Below are 24811 nucleotides of genomic sequence, written 5' to 3' on the forward strand. Positions count from 1 at the left end.
TGACTGTATTTTTCCCTATCTAACACTGAGGCACTCCCACAGGTCGGGGTGCAAATGAGCCGTCAGGGATCAGTGGGGGTGTTTGCAGTATTCAAGAAGTTAATTCAAAAATGACTGCCCAGATTAGCTAATTAATGCATGAGGAGAACTATTCATTTGTTAGACTGGTTGTGACTTTGATTATCAGTGTTTATTTAACAATTTCACAGCTTATGGAGACTCAAAATCCTGCAAGATGGAGGTTTTGGTACCAAATCTGGTTCTTGTGGTTATTTACTGGGAGTTCATGCTTCGCTGTAAATGGGCAAAACTTGGACATAAACTGGTTTGGAGGCCCCTGGATCCCTCCGGGGCCCCTGGGCTGCACTCACTGTACCTTTAAAGACTCTTGTCCCAATTAAAGCCAGGCTCCGCCTCTGGAGCAGACATCCCATGAGTCATAAAGTTTGATGTCCTGCCCAAAGTTTAGACCCGACTGGAGCAAAAGTATTTTTTTCTAGAAAGTGAGCTGCGGAGATTTGCTCCACAAACTATGAATATCTTTTGTAAGATTATTTTTTAACAGCTTGAACTCGGCGGAGAAGGTGGGGCTGATCCAGCCAGGCGTTTGTTGTGTTTTTTTTTTCGTCTTTTGTGGCTGCGTCTGCGTTTTTTTTTTTTAAGGAAAAGTTGGGGCCGGACGACAACATAGATTCCAGTGTGGAGTAGATATGCGCTTTGTTACATTCACAAGTATGCCAGCAAGTAACAGCAGGAAAACACTGTGTTTCACTGCAGATTTCGACAGCTAACACACTTTTGGAGACAGTAAAGAAGCCGAGAGTTAAACTTTAGAATGACTCCGGATAACTTTTACTGAGTGTCGTTGATATTTCCTGATTTCCTGCTGTGTGGAGAGAGAAAGGAAAAAGTTTGGGATTTGCTCAAACTTTTTTTTTTTTTTTTTTTTTAGTGAGTTTGTGAACCCGACATTTTTTTTTGGACGCGTAAAGTTCGCAGACTGCTTTGGGACAATGGATCCGAGCCAGCACAACCCTCCTGCCGGACACCAAATCGTCCACGTACGGGGCGACTCAGAGACCGACCTGGAGGCGCTTTTTAACGCCGTGATGAACCCGAAAAACACTATCGTGCCCCCCTCCGTACCCATGAGGATGAGGAAGCTGCCAGACTCCTTCTTCAAACCTCCAGAACCAAAGTCCCATTCCAGACAAGTAAGCCCGCCCTGTCTCTCCTCTGCCCCCTTCCCAGAAATCACGATTAAAGCGAGGCCCATCCTGTGGGGGCTCAGGCCTCCAGTCCAGGACGGCTCCAGCCTCTCTGCACTCACTTTACCTCACTTTTAGCCCTAAGGATATCTCCACTTTACCCTGAGAGACTGTTTGTTGTCCTAAACTTAGATATAAGACACAATATCCCTTTTGTTATGAAGGCTTGTCTGCACCTACAAAAGTGTTGTGTGCTGTCCTCTCAAAGAACTTTTTCTTTTATTACAATTCATTTGAAGTAATTTCTCCAGCAAGTCACAATTAGATTTGTAAAATTGTTGCCAAAATTAGGCCAATAAGGCCTGTGCGTAAAAGTTAGAGAGTAACCAAAATGTCCTCACAGCCATTAGTCTGGCCTCACTGGTTTGTTTCCTCACACACACACACACACACACACACACACACACACACACACACACACACAGATCCACATATGATGGGATAGGAGAAATATCATGAGTTGTCAGATTGGCTGAACCTGCACAGGATTAGTTCAGTTTAATAAATGTGAACTGTTTTGCTGAGATTCATGAGTGTTTACTTGGGGCTGTAGCTGGGGGTGTCAGTCATGTGGAAATTATCAGGGGGAGTTTCTGAAACGGGGTATTTTTGTCATCAAAACGACTTGCAATCAAGAAATCATACGATGGTTGAATCCGTCCTATTAACCCCCCCCCCTCCCCTCCTCTCCCCTCCCCTCCTGCTCCCCCATCCCCCTCCCTGCCGTCCCCCACAACTGTTGCCTGTGGCCTCTGTGGAGTTTTTGCCGTCAGTGCGCATGCGCGGCGCAGCTAGTCCCACACAGGCCTGAGATCCCACCATCCCAACAACACTGAAACTTGTGTGCACATGCAAATAGAAAGAGCTTCCTAACATACATGTGGAGTGATTGTAACGCATGAGAAGTGACTTAGATGTTAAGTCTGGGTAATGTGGGCTTTTATGTAGACATGAGGTCTGTTACAGTAACTGATCCTTCATGGTGCGTGTCCTTTGAGCCAACATGCTTCAAATACACCACATTACAAATGAATATATTTATACTCTATATTGTGTTATAACTGTTCATACTGCTTCTGTTGTGACATTTGTATACAGCCCTCTCAAAATAAGCAGTATTGTGTCATAGGATGGCTGTAGTCCTTTTTAACCAGAGATATTAAAGCAAGCTTGGGCTTGAGATAAACTTTTTGTGAAGACACTACAACATGGTAAAATGAAGGTTAAAGTTCCTCAGGAAAATTGCATTGCTTCAAAAGATTATGGCACCGCGTTCTCACTACTTTTCTTCCAACCCCAACACAGGCCAGCACTGATGCCGGGAGCGGCGGAGCACTCACACCCCACCATGTCCGTGCACACTCATCCCCGGCCTCTCTGCAGTTGGGGGCTGTTTCGGGTGGCTCCCTGTCTGGCATGCCCCCAGCAAGTGCCTCCCCTCAACATCTCCGTCAGTCTTCTTATGAGATTCCCGATGACGTGCCCCTGCCCCCAGGGTGGGAGATGGCCAAGACTGCCTCTGGCCAGAGATACTTCCTCAAGTAAGTATGCTGGCAACAAGTGCCAACACACTTTCTTGCATCATAAAGTCCCTAAAAACCTGGAGAGTTTGCGTCTTGAAAATATGTGTTTTTGGAAATTAATGGATGGCTTTGAGAGTAGAGGAAGAGTTTTATTGTTGTTTAGCTGATAGTCATCAATAAACCTTAGTCCTCTTGACATCTCCATGTCCTACTGTGAACACTTGGCTACCTGATGATGAAGTTTGCTGGCTTTAAAATGAAATCATGACTTTCTGATGGGACAAAGTCAGGAGATAGTGGGCGTCTGGCATATCTAATGTTAACCACTCAACTATTTCATCCCTATTATGGAAGATTTGTGTCCCTTTTTTTAATAATACCAAACAATACCATGTTAATCATTAGACAGCACTTGATGGTCGTTTCCATGCGAGTGTGGGAAAACCTATGTAAAACCTGGTGTTCTTAATGTAACGGGATGAAAAGTCACATCAGTATGTGCAGTCAGAGAAATGGTTTTATTCAAAAGGGTCAAGACTTAACCAAAACAAGAAATAAAACTAATGCTTCTCATCCGAAATGCAACTGAAGGTTTTAATGTGCAACTTTTGGATCTTTACAAGCACAGAGGGGAAAGTTGTTCTATAGTTTTTAGAGAGGAAGGGAATATTTTAGCTTCCAGTAAACTGCCAAGACAAGTGGTCTTGCGATCGGACTCTTATACTGCAGCTCTGTTCGATGTACATTATGCTGACGATAATTAACAAATCTGCTATAGTGCACAATAGTGACCAGTGTGCTCAAAAAGAGACAATTGCAATAGTTAAATTGTAGGTTATTAAATTTGGTGGCCTCTGCAAACAAGAGGAGTCTTTTGAGGGACTGTTGCTGTATGTAGTGTTCCTTTTCTTGGTCTCAGGTTTCAGTAGAAACAATGGACCATTGTAGCTGCCCCAGACAGCAAAGGACAGACAGCTCTGCAAAACTCATCTGCTAACCAGCAGATCTCTTCCACATTAATGATCCTAAGTAAACTTTTTTGATGGTAGGTAGCAGGTACACCAGAGCCCCTTTAGGCTCATCTGAGTTTATCTGTAACTTTCTGGGTTGTTTATGACTTTCTTTTGTATTTATTAGCCTTCTAATGCCTTCATTCTCAGTGATTCTGTAAAAAGATGGACTGAATTATTCATAGAAGTGACGTCTTTGTCAACAATTTATGTCAAGATAATCCTCTCATTGTGAAATGTTCCAAAGTTCATGAGAAGCTCAGCGGTTCGTGTTTTGCAGACGATCTGACGTTGAAAGTCGCCGTTCTCGCTCCTGTTAAAGGCAAAATGTTGTCAGTTCTTGGAAATATTACTCTCTGACACAGAGTCTGAACAAACATGATAGCCTCAAATTTACTCAGATCAAAAAAGAGCTTTCAGTACCAGATGTTTTAAGGTCTCACATCTGGAGAACATCTGGCCCGTTGTGAGGAGGCTCTTCTAAAATTGTACAAAAGGAGTAGGGTGGATGGGGGGTGGATGCTGTTCTCACACTCTCCCAGGATCACTGCAGTTCTTTAGAAACTGGCTGAGCTAATGTCTTTCCAGACAATGAAGCAATTTTTGTAAACAGAATTAGATTTCCAACTAAACTTGAATCTTACAGTTCAAACATTTGTTGCACTTTGAGGTTTTGTTGCTGTCTTGGAGGAATACGCCACTTATTACTTCAAATTGAAACAGTGTGTACATTTTCTTCCTTGTTGCATAACAGTTGCACAATTGCATAATTGTTAAGTTCGAATTCAGTTTTTTTTTTTTTTTTTCTTTTGTATTGAAAGTGAAACAGGACTGCTGATAGATGATCACTATCTAGGATTGATTTATTGGTTAATCGATTAACAGTAAGACACAAACTCTTCAGCTGCAGCGATGGGACGAGACTTATTGCAGAACAACATAAACTAATTGACAAAAATCTAAATTGTGTGCACAGCTCGGTAGGAGAAAATGCCCCATCCTAAAACACAACTCAAGTCCCTCACACTCACCCAGTTTAAAGAAATCTGCAGAGACTGAGAGTCCTTAAATCCTAGACAAGGGTAAAATAAAACCAAAGTAAGGCAACATGATCAGAGAACAGTTTACCCTAAACCGTGAATCTTAAACTCTAGTCTGTTTAAAAACACACACACATGCACTTCGGTACAAGTCCTCTTGCATCGTGCGTTCTACTTACAAGCTGAGCTGATGTAAACTTATGGACCTGGAAAAACATTTGAGCAGCTCTGTACATGATTGTGTTTCAATTAGCATGTTATACAACTGGAGCGAGTGTCGGACACAGTGTTTGTGTTCAAGTAAGGAAAACTAGAGGAGACGTCCTCCATACGCCTCGCATCAAAGTGCAGATATTTGATCTGGAATACAGGCGGCCTCAGCAGAGCTGCTGGAAAAGACACTCCCCTATTTATAAACAGGGGCTGTCTGACCGAGATGTGTTGCAGAAGGAGTGAAGCCGAGCGAGAGAGAGTGTGTGGGTGGACGGGTGGGGGTGGGGTGGGGAGTTCGCTCACCAGCTAGCCGAGCAGAGAGTGGGGGCTCACATTTCACTCAGGTGACCGCTGTTGTCCTTAGAGATACACCAACTCAGGCTCTTTTTTTTTTTTTTTTCTATTTTTTTTAAAGACTTTATTTCTCCGTCCTCCTCTGCTGGTTACTCTTACACCATAGGATCATACAGTTGGGGGTGATTGGCCCTACAGATGCCAATGGCCCAGTCCCTTTAAAAGCCCGGCGCCGTTTTGGTATGAATGGAGCCATGGCGCTGTGATGGTGCCTCTTTTGTGTCAATGGAGTTAAATGGCAGCCATGTGGAGATGACTAGAAGAGGGGCCAAGAGAAACTGCGGCCCTGCCTTTGTCCCAGCAGTGAAACAGTGATCTTTATTCAGACCACAGGCCTGTTGAGGCTCATGTGAGCCTTCCCAAAATAGACAAATGGTCGACATGAAGTTTAAAGATGGCAGTAAAAGAGGGCTGCCGCTTTCTGAAGACTTACCGTGTTCTTCACATCTGAAATGCTCAACTCTTGTCAGGGAGGGAGTTTGGTATAAATTCTAATTAGTGATAACGAGTGATTGGACTGTTTAGCCTGATGTTTTTCTTTTTGAAATAACCGGTGGATAATTTGAGTATTTGGTCCCCAGAAAATGAATTTCCAACAAATTTGATAATCAATATATATTTTTAGTCATTTATTTTTTTTTTTTCGGGATGCTGAATTGTGAGGATGTTCTGCGGTTAGCAGTTTTTTATTGTTGTGAAGTTGATTTGATAACAATGAATGGTAGTTGTAGCCCTGACGGAAATAGAAGTCAGATATGACCAATTTCCTGCAAAATCTCGATTTTTGTTTTGGCTGTTACGTTAAAAACAAAAAGCTTAAGCTGTGAGAGAACTGGAAGAATGTCAACAAAGTCTGTTGACCTTTCCTCCTCTTTCTTCCAGCAGTTTGCTGTGGCCTTTGATTTATGACAGCAGGGGCAGGGAGGTTGGGTCACCTTGCTTGGTGCTGAGACGGGGGCAGGGCCGGTCTCCAGGGCTGGGTCATAAACTAATGAAGGTTTCTAATTTAGACACACCGGTAAACTAGGAGGGGTAATCACTGTTTCCGGGCGCTTATTAAATGCAGCTTTGAATGAGCTTTTAGTCCGTGGGAAGTCAGCCCTAAGCAGAGGAAAGCTTTGGGGGAGTAGCTATTGTCTGCCCTCAGGGGCAGGTAGAGCTGTGTGCTGATGGACACTTTTGTCTTTTCTCAATTGGATTTTAAACTGTTTTGATGAGCCTTGTTTCCCGCAACCAGAGTGGCTGACTTGTGAATTTCCACACGTACCTTTTTAACAGTGATTGTAAATAATCAAATTATTCACCATATTTGTTCATTTTTACTGCATTATAGGCCATTACTAACTTTGTGTTCTGTGTATTTTGCACTATAAAGCTGCACATCTCTGGTTAACCAGGAATGTTGAACAGACTGATAACTAGCTTAGCTTCAGTGTACACTATCTGGGGTTTCCTGAACATCTGTTGCTCTAAATACAAGCCAAAGAGACCCCCTATTAGACCGGGAAAGATCAAAGTGTTCACTTGGACCTCTCATTGTATGCGGTTTATCAGTGGACCGCTGATTTAGAATATGAGATTATGTTGGAATTTCTAGCAAATGATTGTACCGCCATAATAATATTTGTGTAAAACAGAAATGATTGATTCTTGTTTTAAAATCCCTGACATGTTCCTATTGGATCTATTATTAGTTTCTTTTAAACATTGCTAGACTGGGACTGCCTGTGAAATTTTTCATGCATGAATATACGCCTGCAGCATATTTGAGTACTAAAATACCCCCAGTCCAGTGTGGGACATGCACTAATGCCATAGTTGTTAGAATGAACATTAAATACTGTCCAAGCCCCCAGTTGTCAATAAATGCTGTGTAAAATGAAGTTATCGGTGAACTGGCTTTCTTCTGAAATTTGCACCACATTTTGGAAGCATCGTGTATCCCAGCAGTGCTGACGGTCTGTCCAAATGGATTTCAGTTTAACAGCTCGATTAACGGGGATCTCGTGCTCAGCATCTGAAGTAAACATCATTTATAGTAACTAAATATTTTTAGAATCGACTGTTATCTAATTTGCCTCAACTTTGCTTAAAGCTTGAGGTGCTAAGTACGCAAATTGGATTTCAAACTGAACCGTTCTGAACCGAGGCCACTCGGTCGGTCACAAATGGTGCTGGGAAGACGGGGCTGTAAGCCTGCGTGAAGCCCTCATTTGGAGCAACTTTGTGTTTGACAAACTTTTGGTTTATTGACCACACACAGACAAGGCCCTTCCTGTTCAACTGGGGCCTGTCAGCTCAGTACACAAATGGGACTGTGAGAAAGTCAGGCCAGTGTTTACCAAAGTCTTGATGTAACACCTCTGTTCCAGACATCAATGCCCACACTGTCACTGAGGGCATCTCCACAGAGATGTAGTATCTGAGAAGTGGACCCTCTCAGGTGGGGCTTAGAGGTCCCTAAACCGCTCAAACCATAGCACCTCACGGCAACTGACTAGCACTTGAATAACAAAATAAAGAAACATTTGAATGTATGCAGTCCATTGGTGCATGCATGCATATGTTTGACCTATTCCTATCACTATTCAAATGTATGTTTTTACCCATTAATGACAATCTCGATATTGCAGCAGAGTCTACTAATTAAATTCAGTGCTTCTATGTAGTGCGGTCAGCAGAGCTAGCCACAGTTTTGCTATACAAATTAAAAGACTGATTAGTCTCACATGGGACTGCTTAAAACAACACTGGACTAAATTAGTCTTTTGAGTATGTCTTTGAAAATAAACAGTAAAACAGAATCTGAGCCACTCTCAGTCCTCGTACTGAGTGAATTAGTTGCTTCGTTAGGAAGTATTATGATACAAACCCTCCTTCAAAGGGAAACTTAAAGCCACAATAGGGTCACAGAGGTTGCCCCAATAATCTCTCTTGATGATGTCCTGCTGATAGAGAGGCAGCCAGGCATACCCAGTCAACCAGAGTGTGGAGGTGGTCATCCTCATCTTAGAGGCCTGATTACATCTGGCCTCCCTCAGTGCGCTCTTTAGTCATCGGCTTCAACCGCCTTCCAAGCATATACTCCCTGGTTGGAGCCACTGTGGCCTGAGGATCCCATTTTTAACATTTGACAACTCAGCTGTGGGGCGTGTTTCATCATTGCTGCACTCCCCATAGCTTCACTCCCCTGTTTCACACCAGCTGTTGACATCTGGCTTTGAAGAGAGTCAATTTCAGTGAAGTAAATAGTCAATCTGGCCAATCTGGTTTTTTGGCAGGTATTGAAGCTTATTCTGAGACATTTAAACAGCAGAGCTGACTTATTTTTGAACAGAACATTCTCCTCAAAGCCAGATGTAAACGCCACAGTTTTCATGGGTGTAAACAGCTAATCTGTGTGTTAGGAAATTTGTCATACTGCTGTAATCAGATGAGGTCTGTGAAACAACAAGTGCAGCATTCAGACTTCTCTTCACTTGGATCTCTTTAAGGATGTTGAACCTAAGTTAAGTTCCTTGTTGTGACAAGTCAGTGTCAGTCTTTTGGATTTACATTTACCTACCGAGACAGAAGTTCTATCTCGAATAATCGTTATGTAGGAGGCAAAACAACACCAGTCAACGGGGGAGCAGCTTCTGTGTGATCAGAACTGAACAGAAAAGTTAAGTGTCAAATCATTTAAGCAAAGTCAAGTTTAGCCTTTATGTGAAAGGTCCCTCTCCCTCCGCCTCAGCGAGACACTTTATAAATAACGCTGGCACAATAAACGCCACCTTGATAATTGGGCCATCAGTCAAAAGGAGATGTCAAGTGCCGGGGTGGATCAAGAGTCCTACTCTGTGCTCTGCTTAGCCACAGTCGACCATGATGACAGCTTGAGCAAAAATTAGCAAGCAAAGCCCCACAATGCAGGCAATCAGCCCGATAATGGGTCATGTTTGAACCGCATCGCTCTCTTTCGCTGCAGCACTCGGCCATTTCTAGACTGCTTCCTCTGTGGAAGCTAATAAAGGGTTATATTTTATCTTTGATGACTCAGAATAGATTAACAGACATTGGACTGAGGTCACATCCACAGTAACGCATGGATATTTTTTTCCCACTGTTTTGGTACTTGAGAAACCGCCATCTTTAAAGGTGGTTGAATTTAAATGGCACGAAGCACTCCACACGCCTGCTTAGTAAACGAGGAGCAGTGCTTTAAAAAGTGTGGATGTCACTTAAAGAATTGGTTAAAAGTTGTGCACGTTTGTAGTTTCCTTCATTAAGATACTGGCTAGTTAGAATATGTGGTTATGTCAGAAAGTAACATAACCACTCCTGGAGTATGGTTCACTTCTCTGCTCTCCATCCATTTGCTCAGTATGTAACCAACATGAAGTCAAGCCACAGTTCTTCATGAGCGTCATCTTAATTTGTTGGCTTGTCAGTTTGGACAGCAACCTTAACAAAAAGTATTTAAAAAAACAGCAGTGTGGTTCGAAAGCCTTGAGCGTGTGAGCATTGTGTTCAAATGTAACTGCGTCTGTTAGTCAGTGTGGACGAGGCCGGACCCACAGCCAGTTTGCTATGTGTCCACTGCCCTGCCCTGGGGATGGTTGGGGGAGGGTGTGTTGGCCGTCCTGCTGAGCTCGCTGTGGTGTCAGAGACGTGTAAAGACAACACCGAGCAGTTGTGACCGTGGAGGTTGCAGATCATCAGCAATTCCTAACAGCAACTGGTGGCCTCCAGCCCTCCCAACAGTTGCCATGACATTGTTTTGTTTTATGTTTCGCCTACAGGAAGCAGTGTATAGCCCTGGCCATATAGGGTTCAGGGCAGGTTGAGTGAATGGATTATCTTTTAGTTTTAAAAGCTGGTGATGAATTAGTGGCTCTTGGTAACTCATTTACCAGTTCAGAGTTCCCACATACAGGCTCTTTGAATACAGTGCAGTGCTGACTTGGAGGATTTTATCACAGGCTTTTTGATTACAGCCTCTTCTGTTTTGAACCAAAGCTTTGTTTACATCTGTTTTTGATTGATTTGAGACACAAAAGTTAGCCTGCCGTGCCAGGGTTTGATAGAAAATTCAATATTTGTACCTTCATCTGTGCTAAGAGAAGCACAAGTGTTGGGTGGTGGTGGTGGGGGGGGGGTTATAATCAGAGATCTTGGAGGCTTTGAGTTTGTATATTTCCATCAGTGTTTTCCAGTTGTAGCATTTCTGTTTGGCATTGGTGTACCAGGATGTGCAGGCCTCTCATTTACGATAAGCCCTCTCTTCCCTTATCCCAGTGCTCCTCTCCCAGTCTCCTCCCCTGTTCTCCCCTCCCCTCTATAATAAATGTCATAGTTTCCAGAGTGGGAAGGAGGTAGTGAAGGGGGCAGGGCGGGCGCTCGGAGTGTAACAGGACCACAGCAACTCATGCAGCCAATAGAAATGAGAGGGACTGCTTCCGTAGATGTTTTTTTTCCTCTTTCACTCCTTTTTTTTTTTTTTTTCTCTTTCTGTAGTTGTCTCATCCCGCTCCCTGTGACCCCCTCTTTCTCAAGGGGCCCCTCCAATCTGAGCAGTTCCAGCTATTTTGCTTGGTTTGTGGTGTTTGTGTGTGTGTGTGTGTGTGTGAGGGCTGGGGGAGGGTTCGGTAGGGGATTTGGCAGCTCCTTTGATCAGTAAAGCATAAACAAGAGGGGGCTTCAAAATGGGTTGCATTGTGTGGGGGGGAGGAGTGCTGAGTCAGGCCCTCTCGCTCTCTGGCCTGGGATAGAGTGCAGACAGGCAGGCTGGGATTACCGCAGAGGCCAAGAGAAACTCTCTGAATCTCTCACTTCACCCAGCTGTTCCAAAATCTGGGCTAATGGCGCTTTGGGATCAAATTAACAGCGAGTTGTAATGTCACGGATGGTGGAAGAACACATCCAGAACGTGATTATTGCACAGTACAATAGATGGATTGTTGTGTTCAGTTGCATTATGAACAATCTCTGTATTTTTGTCATGTGTATTGAAATAATTCAGCCAAAGCTGCAATTGAAATGCCTGGTGGTGTTGCATAAACAAGCTACTGGAGTTTGGAGCCTATTTGTTTGAGGTGAGGGGGGTCTCTTAAATGGGATGTTTCAAAAAACAAAAAAAAAAAAAGAACAAGTGAATAGTGGGGTTTTAGGTCGTAGCTCAGTCTGTGCCTTTGTCAAGCAGGTGAAAGCTTTGTAAATGTGGCGCCAGATTGTTAAAGCCCCTGACACTCCACAGTGTCCGAGCCACTTCCAGGAAAAAGGACCCCCTGCGTTGAGCCCTGGGACTGACCCTCCCTCAATAGAGAGGGTCCTGCTCGGGAGAGGAGGGCTTCCTGTATTAGCTTTCCATCTTAATCAAGCAACAAGTACCAACAAAGCACTAATTATCAATGCCTTCACAGAATGCAACACAATGCCCCCTCCCCCGGCCCCCGCTCCTGTCCCGGCAAAGACGAGCAGTAAAATAGATGGAGCAACATTGTTTGACGCTACAATAGTTGTTTTGAAACCAATCATAGCCTCTTAGACATTTTCAGCGAGTTCAGAGTTCAGCTTACCTATGACGGATAACAGATGTTTGACTTGATTTATGAAGTTTTGGTTGTCTACTGTTTGGTTTTATTTATAGCTGTATGGCTTTTATTTTCTTTCCAAATAAGGTGCAGTTTCTCCACTCTCCCTCACATATGATTTTCAGTGAGTTATAGTGAAAAATATCCCGGTCCAGTGCACATCAAGGATGAAAGCCTTGTGTGGATCTATATTGAAATTGCGGGTTCAGACTGGGTCCAAACAGACGCAGCTGAGTTTTGGCTTCATGTAACAGTCATCGTTTACAGAAAGCAGGAGACGGATTCAGTGTTTTCATCAAAGAGCTTGTTGAAACTACTCTGAGTCATCGGTTCCTGTATGTGACCTGCTGTTTTGCCTTGATTCGGCCCCTGATTTGAACTTGCTACCGAGTACTGGTAGAAACACTCTGGTGGTAAATCTTTTTGGACTTATTCTCTGGCTATCTTGTCTCTTTACAGCCACATCGATCAGACCACCACTTGGCAGGATCCTCGCAAGGCCCTGCTCCAGATGAACCAGGCTGCCCCGGCCAGCTCTGTGCCAGTCCAGCAACAGAACATTATGAACCCAGCCAGTGGTGTGTATACGTTGACTTTCTGAGTTTAGTTCTGCTATAGCGGTGACACGTGATCTCTGTCACAGATCATATTTATCACACTGTCAGTTTTTCAGCACCAAAGTCAGAAATACATTTTTCTTGCGGTTATTTCTGGCTTTTTTTCGTCCTTTCATACAACATACAGTAGAAGTCAGGAGCAGTCTAGTTCTTACATGTCACTAAGACGCCGCGTACCTCAATTCTGTCCATGCAGTTGGAATTTGCCCTAGGTGAGGTAAGACTGAGGTAGAACGTGACCGGTCCTGTCTGACATGTTTGGGAGCTCCGTGACTCACAGATTACAGAGGTTACAGTTGAAGTACGTCTGTCTTTAGGTTTACTCGTAGGTTGCCAGACGAACAGCGATATTATAAGAATACAAACAGGCTTGTTTGTTTTCAGTGACAGATGTCAAAGATGTAATGCATTCTCAAAGATGGAAAACTGATGTGCTGCTGCTTGTCTTAAGTATCTTTCCCGTGTAGCCTGTTGGTTTTGTCTTGGCATATATCTGATCTTGCTGCTTGTCATACTTAAAGACCGTCTCTAGCTGCAATATGCCCTAATTATGCACAATTACTGTTGTGCAATTATGTGTGAGCAGGAGCAGAACCAGCAGCATCTCTCCAACATTACTTTTGCCTATCATACCTCAGGTCCTCTCCCTGATGGCTGGGAACAAGCCATTACATCAGAGGGAGAAATTTACTACATCAATCACAAGAACAAGACCACATCCTGGCTTGACCCACGACTTGACCCACGCTTTGGTGAGTTGGGCTACAGACAGATTTGTTTTCCTTAGTTTAGTTATTGATTAAAGTAAAATACAGTAAATATTCTGTTTATTGGATTGAGGCAGTTTGTCATTAGGCCCCCAAAAGACATTGTAGCTACTTAAATTTCTAATATTTGTATTTTATGATAAAATGTAAAGAGATGCTTGAAAATTAGCTTTCTGTGAGAGCGCAGTGTTCTTTCTCCAGGAGAAAGCCCTCTCATCCATACATGGTGTATCACCACTATTGTAACAGTGAGTTCAATTCTGTATGATTCATAACTCCTTTTTCCGCACTTCATTGTTTTGGAGTGACTAGTCATACTGTTGGCTGTCGAAAACAGATTTCACTAAACCCCCCACCCTCACAATCCACACCTAACCTTTTGTCAGCCATTTTAGTGTTGGAGCAACAGCTGAGTTGGCCATTAATCCCTCAGGCCAAGCTAAAGTTTGACAGTTGGCCTTCAGTGTGTGGTGGCCAGGGTTGGTGAATTAGTGACAGGCCCAGGTTACATGTGTCGAGATCTCTCCGTGGCCATGGGAATGAGCTAATCCTCCCAATGCCAGGAAGACTTCCAGAGATGAAGGTTCCTGCTTATGTCACTCCGACTCATTTACGCTTCAGGTGCCGTCCCTTCATTACAGCCGTATTCCCCAGGGAAGCTCACCCCGGTTCACAAAGGCAACATGTGTGAATCAGCACGCAGGCTGTTATCCTGTTAAATTTTACTGTTACTTTTTGTCGAGTCCGGGCACTTACAGGGCAATTTTTTTTCTGTAAGCAATTGTCCCACTCTGAAGGCAGACAGGAAGGTTCAAAACAGAGTTGTAAAGGGGAGTGGGGCAGCTGGGTAGAGATGGCGGCTCTGATCGGCAAACCTCTTTGAAGATTTATAAGTCTTGAACACACAAGGCTGCTGGGCCCCTGAGAGGGAGAAGGAGACCATGTTAACTCATTATGTGCCATCAAATATAATTTTGCTCCACATTAGATAAAATCTTTTCTATACTTGATATTTCTGACGGCTCACATTTGCATCTTTTATCACCTCTTGTGTCGCCAATTCTGCTGTTACTTATACCTTTATCCCTACATTTTTGAAAAATTGATAAGTTCAATGCGCTTGAAATTGATATTTGTGTTTGCTCGAAGGACCGCTTAATTTCATTCTTTGTAGCTGTTTTTTAAATATGTTTTTACATTTATGCGTAGAAATGGACTCCTCTGTTTCAGAAACCTCCATACCGCTGCTATGTAGGTCTCCAATCATAAGCCAGCTGCTTTGATAATGGAGGCTAATTTGAGCTTTGAGGAGAAAAGCAGCAGAGCGCCTTTAACTGAGGGCTGTTGCCGGCTGGCTTTCCCCTGCGTGAGGCCCAGTTCAGGCACAGCCCCATTCTGCTCGAGCTCCAGACAGACTTGAATCTCTGCCAGGCCTCTTTATTCTGTGGTCCAACTCTTAATCTGTTCCAGACCTTTTCAGTCAAAGAACTCCAATGTGAGAGGGGAGGTGGGGGGCAGGGAGAGGCAAGGCGAAAGGGGAAGAAAGAAAAACGGAGGAACAGAGGGAAAATGCCGACGGGATAAGCATGCATCCTCTTTAAGATCCAAAGAGGTGGTGAACAGCGAACAAGCCATGAGTGCACTGTGGCTGAGTTCAAAAGGGGGCTGGCCTATGAGGATTTGTTTTCCTGTACGTACTACTCTGGGTGAACAGCAAGAAAAAACATACTAGGATGATGTTTGAGTGCACAAAAAGACAGATTTCCTCTGGGACTTCAAGGTTTAGCTTTGAAGCCTTAATGTAAAGCTGTTTACCAAACTCATTGTCATGTGATGTGTTTTCTGCCTCTGCTGTCAGAGTTCTTCAGCAGAAAAACTGGCTTATTAAAACTTATTAATGATGTCGCAGGCATGAAATACTCGTAGTATGATGAGGCAGCAGTGAGCCAATTTAAAGGGTCAGTTCATATTTTCTCACTTACCCCTGCCTCCCGAGGGTAACTATAATGTGGACAGTGTTGGCTTTATCAGCTTTTTTCTTTTTGAGATATCAACATCAGAGATTTCTGCACCTATTCCACTGAGGAAAAAGCACTGAGGTTACTTTTGTAAAAACCCAACTGAAACATTGTCATATTTATTGTGCACTGGGATATCCCACTGACTTTGCTCTTCAATAGTTTTTTTTTTTTATTGTAAGTACTTCCCACTGAAGAAGTCCCGATTTACTAATTGGGGTGAACTGACCCTGATTTTGACAGAAGTTGGAGTGATACAAAGCTAATTGCATTGCTATATTTGTATTTTGAGTGTCATTAATTCCTTTTAATTTGATGAATTAAATGACTGCTTTAATAGAACAGGTAAATCCAACACTGCTTCAAGTTTTAACCTGTTGTGTACTGAAATAGTCCACAGACAGGCTGCCTGTCACTATTGATATTTTCTGACTGCTTCCGTTTTTTTCCATCTCCTTGCCATGCAGAGCCAGGTCAGCACAGTCTGGCTTTACTCAGATCTTACTATTGTACAACATGATAAAACAGTGTGTGTATCACATCCAGACTGTTTCTCCACTTTGCTTATCTCGATTTCTAGAAACACAACACCTTCCCAAGGGGCCTTTTTTTTTTTTTTTTTAAACTTAAATCGACAGCAGACTAATATTTACAAAGCCTTCAAAGGTGCTGTGCCCTGGTCACATAGAGAACTTCCCACAGCTGGCACACCCTCAGCCCTACCTGCCCCAGGTGATCCTGTGGTGTAATATGCCTGCCAGTGTGATTGTCTGATAAGGGCTTGTGTTGCTGGCTCGTTGTGTTGCAGGGGTGCGTGAAGAAGACAAAAGGCAGACGGCATTAACTTGTCTCTTATCTGCCTGGCCCACCAGCTATCACCGCCCGCATGTGCTGCTGACTTCAACCACCCCTCCAAAAACACACACTCACACACACACGGCGTCTTCTCAGCCTGGACTGGCCTCCTTTTTTATGCTATCACTCTGGCCCTGAATTGAACCTGTCCTTCGCTCCTATCTCACACACAGATGTAATACCCTGCTTCGATATGCTCATTGTTTGTGCATAGTTCCTCAAGTAACACTGGTTACTGTTAGCTGTTTGGTCTGTGAGAGAGTCCTTGACTTGGTTCAGTAGAAACTGTTTGTCAGCATCAGCCTGGTGTATCAGTGCATCTCTTTCCATATGCTCACCTCCCTTTTTTTTTTTACGCATAATGCATCTTCTTTAAATTTCACACCCTAAACTATTTCAACTTGGGTGTTTATAACACAGTTTTGGCCGTCATTTCTATAAGCAGTGATAACATTGTACTCATCGGAGTGATTGCTCACACATGGCAGTATCAATCAATGAATTCAGTTGGGGCTCGAAAGAAGTTGAACCAGATAGTGTGTCTGTAATTTTGATGGAAGTTTACAAAGGACAGTTTAAGTAATACTTTTATAGCAGCTGTTCACTATCTCTTCCAAATAGATGTGGCTTCTCTCTCAGACTTCCTATTAGCAATGTTTTGAATGTTATTATCACTGATTGATTTTACCTTTAATTATGTATTAGTGAATCTTTCCCCTCCCCTCGCTCCTCTTTAACAGTCAGGCCTTAATAAATCTACAGATGCTGACACGGCCCATTCACAGCACCTCTGCCATGAACAGCTGATGGTGCCCTGATGGGCACACAAAAGGCCACAAAAAGGCCTCAGTATCTGCCAAAGATAAGAAGTGGAGAGAAGTAACACACTCTCCCATGGCTTCAGTTGATTTGTGTGGAAGAGAGGAGGCGGCAGGGACATAGAGGGAGGCAGGCCGGGTGGGGAGGGGGGACGGAAAGGCAGGGCAGGGCGGAGCTTCCAGAGCTTCCCAGGGAGAGCCCTGAGCCATGGTTCATTCAGCTCCTGAGATAGTGTAAACAGACAGTGATTGAATGGTGATGAGAAAGGTGCCGGGGCGGGCAGGACAGCACAGAGAGAGGCAGCCCTGCATGAAAATTGTGCCCCCGTCAAAGGCTTTGTTTTGGTTAGTGCTTCAAGCGCATAAGCAAACAGCGCTCCTCATTGGTTCCATTACTGTTACACCCCTTGTGGTCAAGCACATTTGCTTCTCTTTCTCCACTACAGTGATAAAACATGTGACCTACTTTGCATGCATAGATTGCTGCATTGCTGTGCTGCTTTATAGTCATGTTTATTAGACCCGCCCTCGCTAGAGTAAAGAAAAACAAAGATTTCACCGGGGAACAGCTGTGTTTTCAATACACACACACACGTTTGGTGAAAGAACTTTTGAAATGAATGTTAATGGTGGTACAGTGTTTACAGAAGCTGATGTAGGTCTGTTTTAAATTTGCTCATATTGCATTCATTAAATCAGCTGGAGTGGACCCACCAGGTCAGGGTAAGGAGGCAGTCAGACCTGAGGGATAATCTGTGAGTTGTTTCGAAGAAAACAAAATGCACAATGAAAGGATAAGTCAAAACTGATGCAATGTATAACACAGAACTAACAAAGCCCGTCTCAGCCAGTGAGTAGGCAGGGAATCAGGTCTTACAGGAATAGTGGTTGTTACAGATACTAGGCGGACAACTCGCGTTGGGCCTTCCCTCGTCCTACACAACCTGCTGCACTGGCTCGGCTCTTTCACAAGTTCAGCTTCAAGGAAAGACGCTCAAGTTGTCAGTCTTGTTATGCAGCGTTTAAATACAGCTAAGCGTTAAAATGTGTAGTTGGAGAGGCGTTGGTGTATTTATAGTCTGCTGGAGCTCCTGTAGGGTTTTTTTTTGTCGTCTTTTTTTTTTTTTACACCCAGTATTGAAAAGGGTTGTTAAAGCTGCACATACCTCATTAGCCTGAATGTGGATGCACAAGACAAAGGTGTCCCATCCCACTTAATTGAGACCCAGAAGAGTTTTGCAGTTTGCCCAAAAGACATTCTGCCGTTGGGTTTGGACCAAAGAGAAAAACAATGAAATGCAAAACTATCTTGTGTCTGTACTGTAGTAGCAGCAACTGCTACATTCAGACAAAGCTGGAATCACCATTTCAAGATCCCCGTCTTCTCTAGTTCCCTTGATATAAAGCAGTCATATACCATTTCTACACCTCTTAAATCAGGCATTTAGAAACCGAGTATGCAACGTTTAAATGAGCCATACATATATAGACAGCAGCGACTCTCCTTTGAACTCTTCTCCATTTCTTTTGCAGCCCTGAACCAGCAGAGGATCACCCAGAGCGCTCCAGTGAAGCAGGGAGGGCCGCTGCCTCCCAGCACCCACAGCGGAGTCATGGGAGGCAACAATCAGATGAGAATGCAGCAGATCGAGAAGGAAAGGCTGCGACTGAAGCAACAGGAGCTGCTTCGGCAGAGACCACAGGTCAGGAATCAGTAAAAACATTTCAAAAAAAATATTCAAAGGCCTTTTTAGAAAGCACTGCTGCCTCATGGGGAAATGACGAACCAGTTTCAAAATGGTTAAAAGGTCAATACTTTCGGTCTGTGTCCATCAGTGCACTAGCAAGACACTGGACTCCTAACTGTTCACTATTTGAATGAGATGTAATGTACACCTTGAATAGGCCTTTAAATATGAGTCATCATTCCTATGAGCAGTGGTGGATCAGAAGCCTCTCTTTGATCTGGTCTTTATTGTTACACCACCCTGACATCAAGTCTCGTGAGTCATATGTGGTAATTTTATCACTTCCTAAAGGCGATGTGTCACTGGCCCGCCCACACAGGGTGGTGCAGCTGAGTCCACTAGTACTCAAGGCTGTGTCATAACACCAGAAACAGAGCTTTATGATTGTGAATGAGACTGCCGGCAACTTTGTTTACCATGCCGTTCACGTGGGTTGTTTAAAGTTCAGTGTAGGAAGTCACTTGAGAGTGCACCAGACCGGACTGTAGAGAGGAAAAAGATGATATCTGGACTTTCCTTTATTGAAACTCCTCTGAGCATGTCTAACTGCATGCTTAAGTAACCCCCATACTGTCGACGCTCTGAAACGTCATGTGAGGGAGAAATCTGGTTTCCATAACAGGATAAGGGATTACAAGAAACCTGGTTAGCACAGATGGATTTCTTAGCCTAATTTTAAACAGGTTTCTAACTTGTTTGTTACAGGTTCTCTGCATGTAAACGAAAGGTTTTGGAGCAACAAGGTTATTTCAGTGCATGCATGCTCCACATCCTGTCTTTCTGGTCTGTGTGCATGTAGATGTCGTGATACAAACACAATTCATAAATTATGCATGGGAAATATTAGCTCTAATGACGACATATGAGCAGCTCAGCTGGCTAAACCTCAGACATACACACATGCCCATCAGATTGTTTGTTCGCTTACACTTCTTGTTTATTTCAGTGAACTTTGTAAAGCACTGTGAGACAACTCTGTTGTGATATTGGGCTATACAAAATAAATTGAATTGAATTGAATTGAATCAGGCAGGTTAATGGATATAAAATGTGGAGTTAGGACAATGACTAGACTCCAGTCAACCAAATTCCTCCAACTTTTCAGTTACAAGATGGCTGGAGTACAGAGGCCTTACTGTCTGCAAATATAGAAAAGCAAGATTATAGTAGGAAATTATGCAGGCTATGTGCTTGTCTAGGGAGTTCAACTTTGGGGCAATACTGCCACACCCAAATGTATTCCACATGGCAGAAGTGTGAAGAGCAAGTGGCTACATACATACATACTTGCTCGGTGGCATTGGAGGACTGACGCTGCTCAGTCATGCACAAAAAGAGAACCAATAAAACCATAAAGGTTGTTTACAGTACACAGCCCTCATAATCTAAATCAAAACCAGATTGTTTTCCTGCGTGCATGGCATTCTGGAATAAATGTTGTCATTGAGAAGGAAACACCTCAGAGCACTGCTGCCAGTGCATCGCAACTAAAAACAGAAGACTTCATCTTCAACGTCTTATTACTTTGTAAAGGGTTAATGGAGGCTTTTTAATTAACGTTTTGCCTCGGAGAACAGTGCATCCGTATCTCCTCAACCACAACCAATAAACGTTTTTTCTACTAACCACTTGGTGTCTAGCAGCAATTTTACATTCCTACGAAAACCAAAAAAAAAAGTCACATCCCTTTGGCTGTTGTCATCTGTAAAAGTTTAATGAGATTTCAAAATGGTGACACGGGTCAAGTCATTTCACCTTCCCGTTCAAGGACTTGGGAGGGAAGGAGGTGAGGGGGAACAACATGACTTCATATCCTCAGCCTTATCTGATACAGCGTGTGTAGAAAACAATTGTCTCCAACTGTGGTCGGCCTTGTGTAACCTGACACTGTGTATGGGGAGAAACGGAGAGCACCATGTTGGCAGGTCTGCGTGCAAGTGCTTAATTTAACATTTTATGCAGTGACAGCAGAGCAGCAGGGGTAAAAGGCAGTTCTGACATGTTTCCACGAAGCTGTTGCTGTGTATAATTAGCTTCTGAGGTTGGGGTTGGGGTTGATTGTGTCACTCATTGGTTTTGTGCTCCATCGTCCTCAGGAGCTCGCCCTAAGGAATCAGCTGCCTACCAGTATGGATCAGGATGGCAACACGAACCCTGTGTCCTCCCCTATGGCCCAAGATGCCCGGACCATGACTGCCAACAGCTCTGACCCATTCCTCAACAGGTTGGTTTCATACAGAAGCACGAAGAAATGTTCCCCTCAGTACATTACAGTCAGCAGCTGAGGTGCTCTGATTGGTGTCGGCGCTCCCGTTCTGGTTCGGCTCATCGCACTTAATGTGTCCTGGCTTGAGGGAATCTCTGTGCTCGACTGAGTCGTAGTAAAAGGAGAGGGGACGGTCTCTGGGCTTAACCCTCTTCACATGGTAATGACTCATTTCGACAGCAGGCCTGGGCTGGAGTGGACTGCACAATGATGACCTCTGGTGTACAGCCGCTGCAACGACGGCAACCAGAGCCTAAACGGTGGCGTTGCCTGTGAACGAATGAAGAAAAATCACACTTTATTCGCAGCGGACAGGGAACAACTTCCACAACTTGTGTGGCGAAGAGACGAAGCCTGAAGAATTGAATCTAGATCTGAAAACGGCTGTACATAGCCCTTTTTTTCTTTTAATACTATCTGTGAATGCTGCTCCGTGGCATGCTGGGAAATCATTCCTACTAGTTCCGGCTCTAGTTCTTCTGTGAGAGGACGAAGTGGGGAAAGAGCTGAATAGCAAGCAGGCCATGAGAACATGTGGTCCAGTCAGTAGACAGGCCAACCTAATCTCCCCTCCTCCCCCTGTTGCCTCCACTCCCCTGCTCTTACAATGGCCTCATTCATCCTGCCTCTGCCATACTCTGCCTACATATTTTTCCTCTGCTAATTAGTATAGGCTTGTCAAATGTCTTCTCTCTGCCTCTTTGTCTCTCTGTTGCCCCATTCATTGTTGCTCTTTTCCCTGTATTCCGCAACAGAGGGTGAAAAAGTGAAGCTGGGTTTCAAAAGGTGTCACTGTGGATTATTCGCCACAGTCATTCAAATAGATATTACCGTCGAAATGTGGATGTATGCAGAAGGTCCCCGAGGGAATTAAGGCCACACTGTTACTTTTCAGCCTGTGTGCTTTTAATAACCGAGGGTGTTTGCTTTGTTGGATCGTTTAATTGGATTCACGTAGTTCAGCTTCAAAGTGCGAGTTAAGTGAAGGTCATTCGGGTCACCCAGAAACTGAGACAAAAAGCTTTTTATTTCCCTCAGTTTGACTGAGATCATGATGTTTATCAGAGGCTGTGCTGAGTCTGTAACCCCCGATTTGCTTGCTCGTGTGTTTTCAGCGGGACCTACCACTCCAGGGATGAGAGCACGGACAGCGGCTTGAGTATGAGCAGCTACAGCGTCCCTCGCACTCCAGATGACTTCCTCAACAGTGTGGATGAGATGGACACAGGTGAGGCTGCAAACAAAGCGAATACAATCACTAGTCAGACCGTGTGTGTTGTGACATTTTCTTTGCTGCTCATATTTACCGTCTGCACAGGAAGATAAGAACGTGGTTTAATTATTATCTTTTTTTGGCCATCAGGGGACCCTCTTCCACCCTCCATGGCAACACAGCCCAGCCGTTTCCCCGACTACCTGGACGCCATCCCGGGAACAGACGTGGACCTGGGCACCCTGGAGAGCGAGAGCATGGCGGTGGAGGGCGAAGAGCTGATGCCCAGTCTGCAGGAGGCCCTGAGCTCCGACATCCTCAACGACATGGAGTCTGTGTTGGCAGCTACCAAGATCGACAAGGAGAGCTTCCTCACATGGTTATAGAAGACGTGAGCAGGGCGCTCCTCACCCCTCTCCCCCACACTCTGAACTGCTGCCTGCTCTAATCTGTGAAGGATTCATAGATGCTTTTACGAGACATTTCAGCGAGCGTCTCTGGACTTCTGTCTCTGTCTCGGCGCGTAAGGCCAACCTCTTTCGAGGCAGTATTTGTTCTGTTCCTTTCACTGCTGTGTTATCTCTTTATTTTGTCTGTGTCTTCAAGGCTGGCCCATGAACAGACAATTACGCAAGGGTCCCCAAATCTCTCACAGGTCTGTCCGTGAATCTAGGGCGTCTTTACCTAGAGCAGGGGCCGCTCCTTCCCCCTGGTCTCCCCGTAGCCGAGCTGGACGGTTGCATGTATTCTTCTGCAAGGACTGCCATCATCAGTTATCGCCTGGAGTCTCTGGTGCCTCTCTTTTCTTGCAGTATAGCGTGAAGCAGCACTACTTAACTGTATTTGGGACTATTGCATCTAGCTTAAGTAGCTTTATATTTGGCTGTGTACGTTTTTTTTTTTATTCTTTTTCTTTTATTTGTTTTCAGCGAGCCTGAGAAACCAAAAATGATGTATTTGAAGCTTAAAGAACAATACTGATTTGGAGTAAAGGTAATGCGAGGCCCAGTTTTTGGACGTTGGCGTTGCTGTGGGGGTGGGGTGGGAGGGTTGGAGCTTGGGGACCGACTACATTGCTGCTTGGCTGTGCCAGCAAGTCTAAGTTAAACCTTTGATAGATCAAGTGCCTTCAGTTGTAATTTTTTTGAGACGCGAGCAACACGAACAATGACTAAGTTTCTGTAACGCAGCAATAAGCATTAGGCTGTATTCATTTACATTAGCCACACTTTCCTCTTCCTAATGTTCAATAATCACAATTGTATTTGTTTCATAAACACATAAGGGGATTTAGGGATTCTTTCTTCTTTTTTAAACCCTAGCTTCTTTGTATCTCAGTCTTATCCAAGCCTAAAACATGATTCATTCTTTGTTTTATCTTTTTAGTATTCCTTTATTTTTAGGTTACTACATGTGTATGATAGCTTAGATCAAATGGCATTTTGCTTGTTTTTAATTTCTTTCATAGATGAATTACTACATTTGTAACAGGGTCGACTGTTATCACCGCACGTCACTTCACCAAGATGAAGTCTGCCAAGACACAGATTGATTCAGTTTTGGCTTTGTTTTTTTAACCATTTAGCCGATTCTCTTCTCGTCTCTGATTTACTATATACACACATATTAGTGTTATTGTTTATTTGTTGATCACATGCAGCTTTTACTATCTTTCCTGAACATTAACCAAAAAAAAAAAAAAGAGGCAGATCTCAGCTAAACAGAAACTATAGCTCTTTGATCAAGTAAACCTTGTGACGGCGTGCAGCGTACGAGAGTTACAAGGTTTGAAACGGTCTTCCTGAGGAGGGAGCTGGACCGCTCGAGGTTGTGCTGTGCGTTGAAATGCGGCGTTTATGGACTACAGCCGGGACAAGTTTTAGCAGGTTTAAGAGTCATGTCGAGGGGGTAGCGTAGAAGGCCAGGGTTTGACTGACGGCGGCGAGTTACGCGGATTGTTGAATTTATTGTGAAATAATCAAGAAACAAAACAATCAGTTATTATCTCAGTCAGGAATTGTTGTGGTGGATTCCAAAGATGTTTTTGTAATGACGCTAACACTTATTTTTGCTTCCAATCTCACAGAGCCCAGAAACAGTATGATTTGTAAATCAGCCTCTGTATGAAAAACACTGTATAAGCTAATGAGAAACTGATGTAGGTTTTAAGTGTTAATGGACACGTCTGAATAGCTCTAGCTGAGAGATTCTTTCTTTTTTTTTTATTTTAGACCAGATGGTTGTTTTGAGTGACTAACCCTGAGATTAAGGATGAGGTTTCAGAACAGACAAGCAAGTGATTCTTCTACAAAGCGCTCACATGTTTACATTCTGAGTAGGAAAGTGCTACAGCCACAGTGAGGACTACACACTGACAATTCTCTCATAATCACATTTTGATGTTTACAGCATGACTACACCTTTGCATTACTGCAGCAACCTTGGAATAATCAGCCTGCCGTGCATGCCCTTGGCTGAGGACTTGCAGGATGTCACACCGATTCTGCTGCCAACCAATACTTCATT

General features: G+C 43.9%; 1 protein-coding gene across 1 annotated transcript; it reads left to right on the top strand.

Moving 5' to 3' along the window:
• The first annotated feature begins 469 nt into the window (after positions 1 to 469).
• On the top strand, positions 470 to 23313 carry yap1 (Yes1 associated transcriptional regulator). The gene is made up of 8 exons (XM_070829083.1): positions 470 to 1214; positions 2574 to 2809; positions 12443 to 12561; positions 13239 to 13352; positions 18592 to 18761; positions 20903 to 21030; positions 22188 to 22300; positions 22436 to 23313. The coding sequence occupies exons 1-8, from the start codon at positions 1014 to 1016 to the stop codon at positions 22669 to 22671; spliced, it is 1317 nt and encodes a 438-aa protein (XP_070685184.1). The 5' UTR covers positions 470 to 1013; the 3' UTR covers positions 22672 to 23313.
• Positions 23314 to 24811: the final 1498 nt, after the last annotated feature.

This window comes from Pempheris klunzingeri, chromosome 4, assembly GCF_042242105.1.
Source record: "Pempheris klunzingeri isolate RE-2024b chromosome 4, fPemKlu1.hap1, whole genome shotgun sequence".
Classification (NCBI taxonomy): Eukaryota; Metazoa; Chordata; class Actinopteri; order Acropomatiformes; family Pempheridae; genus Pempheris; species Pempheris klunzingeri.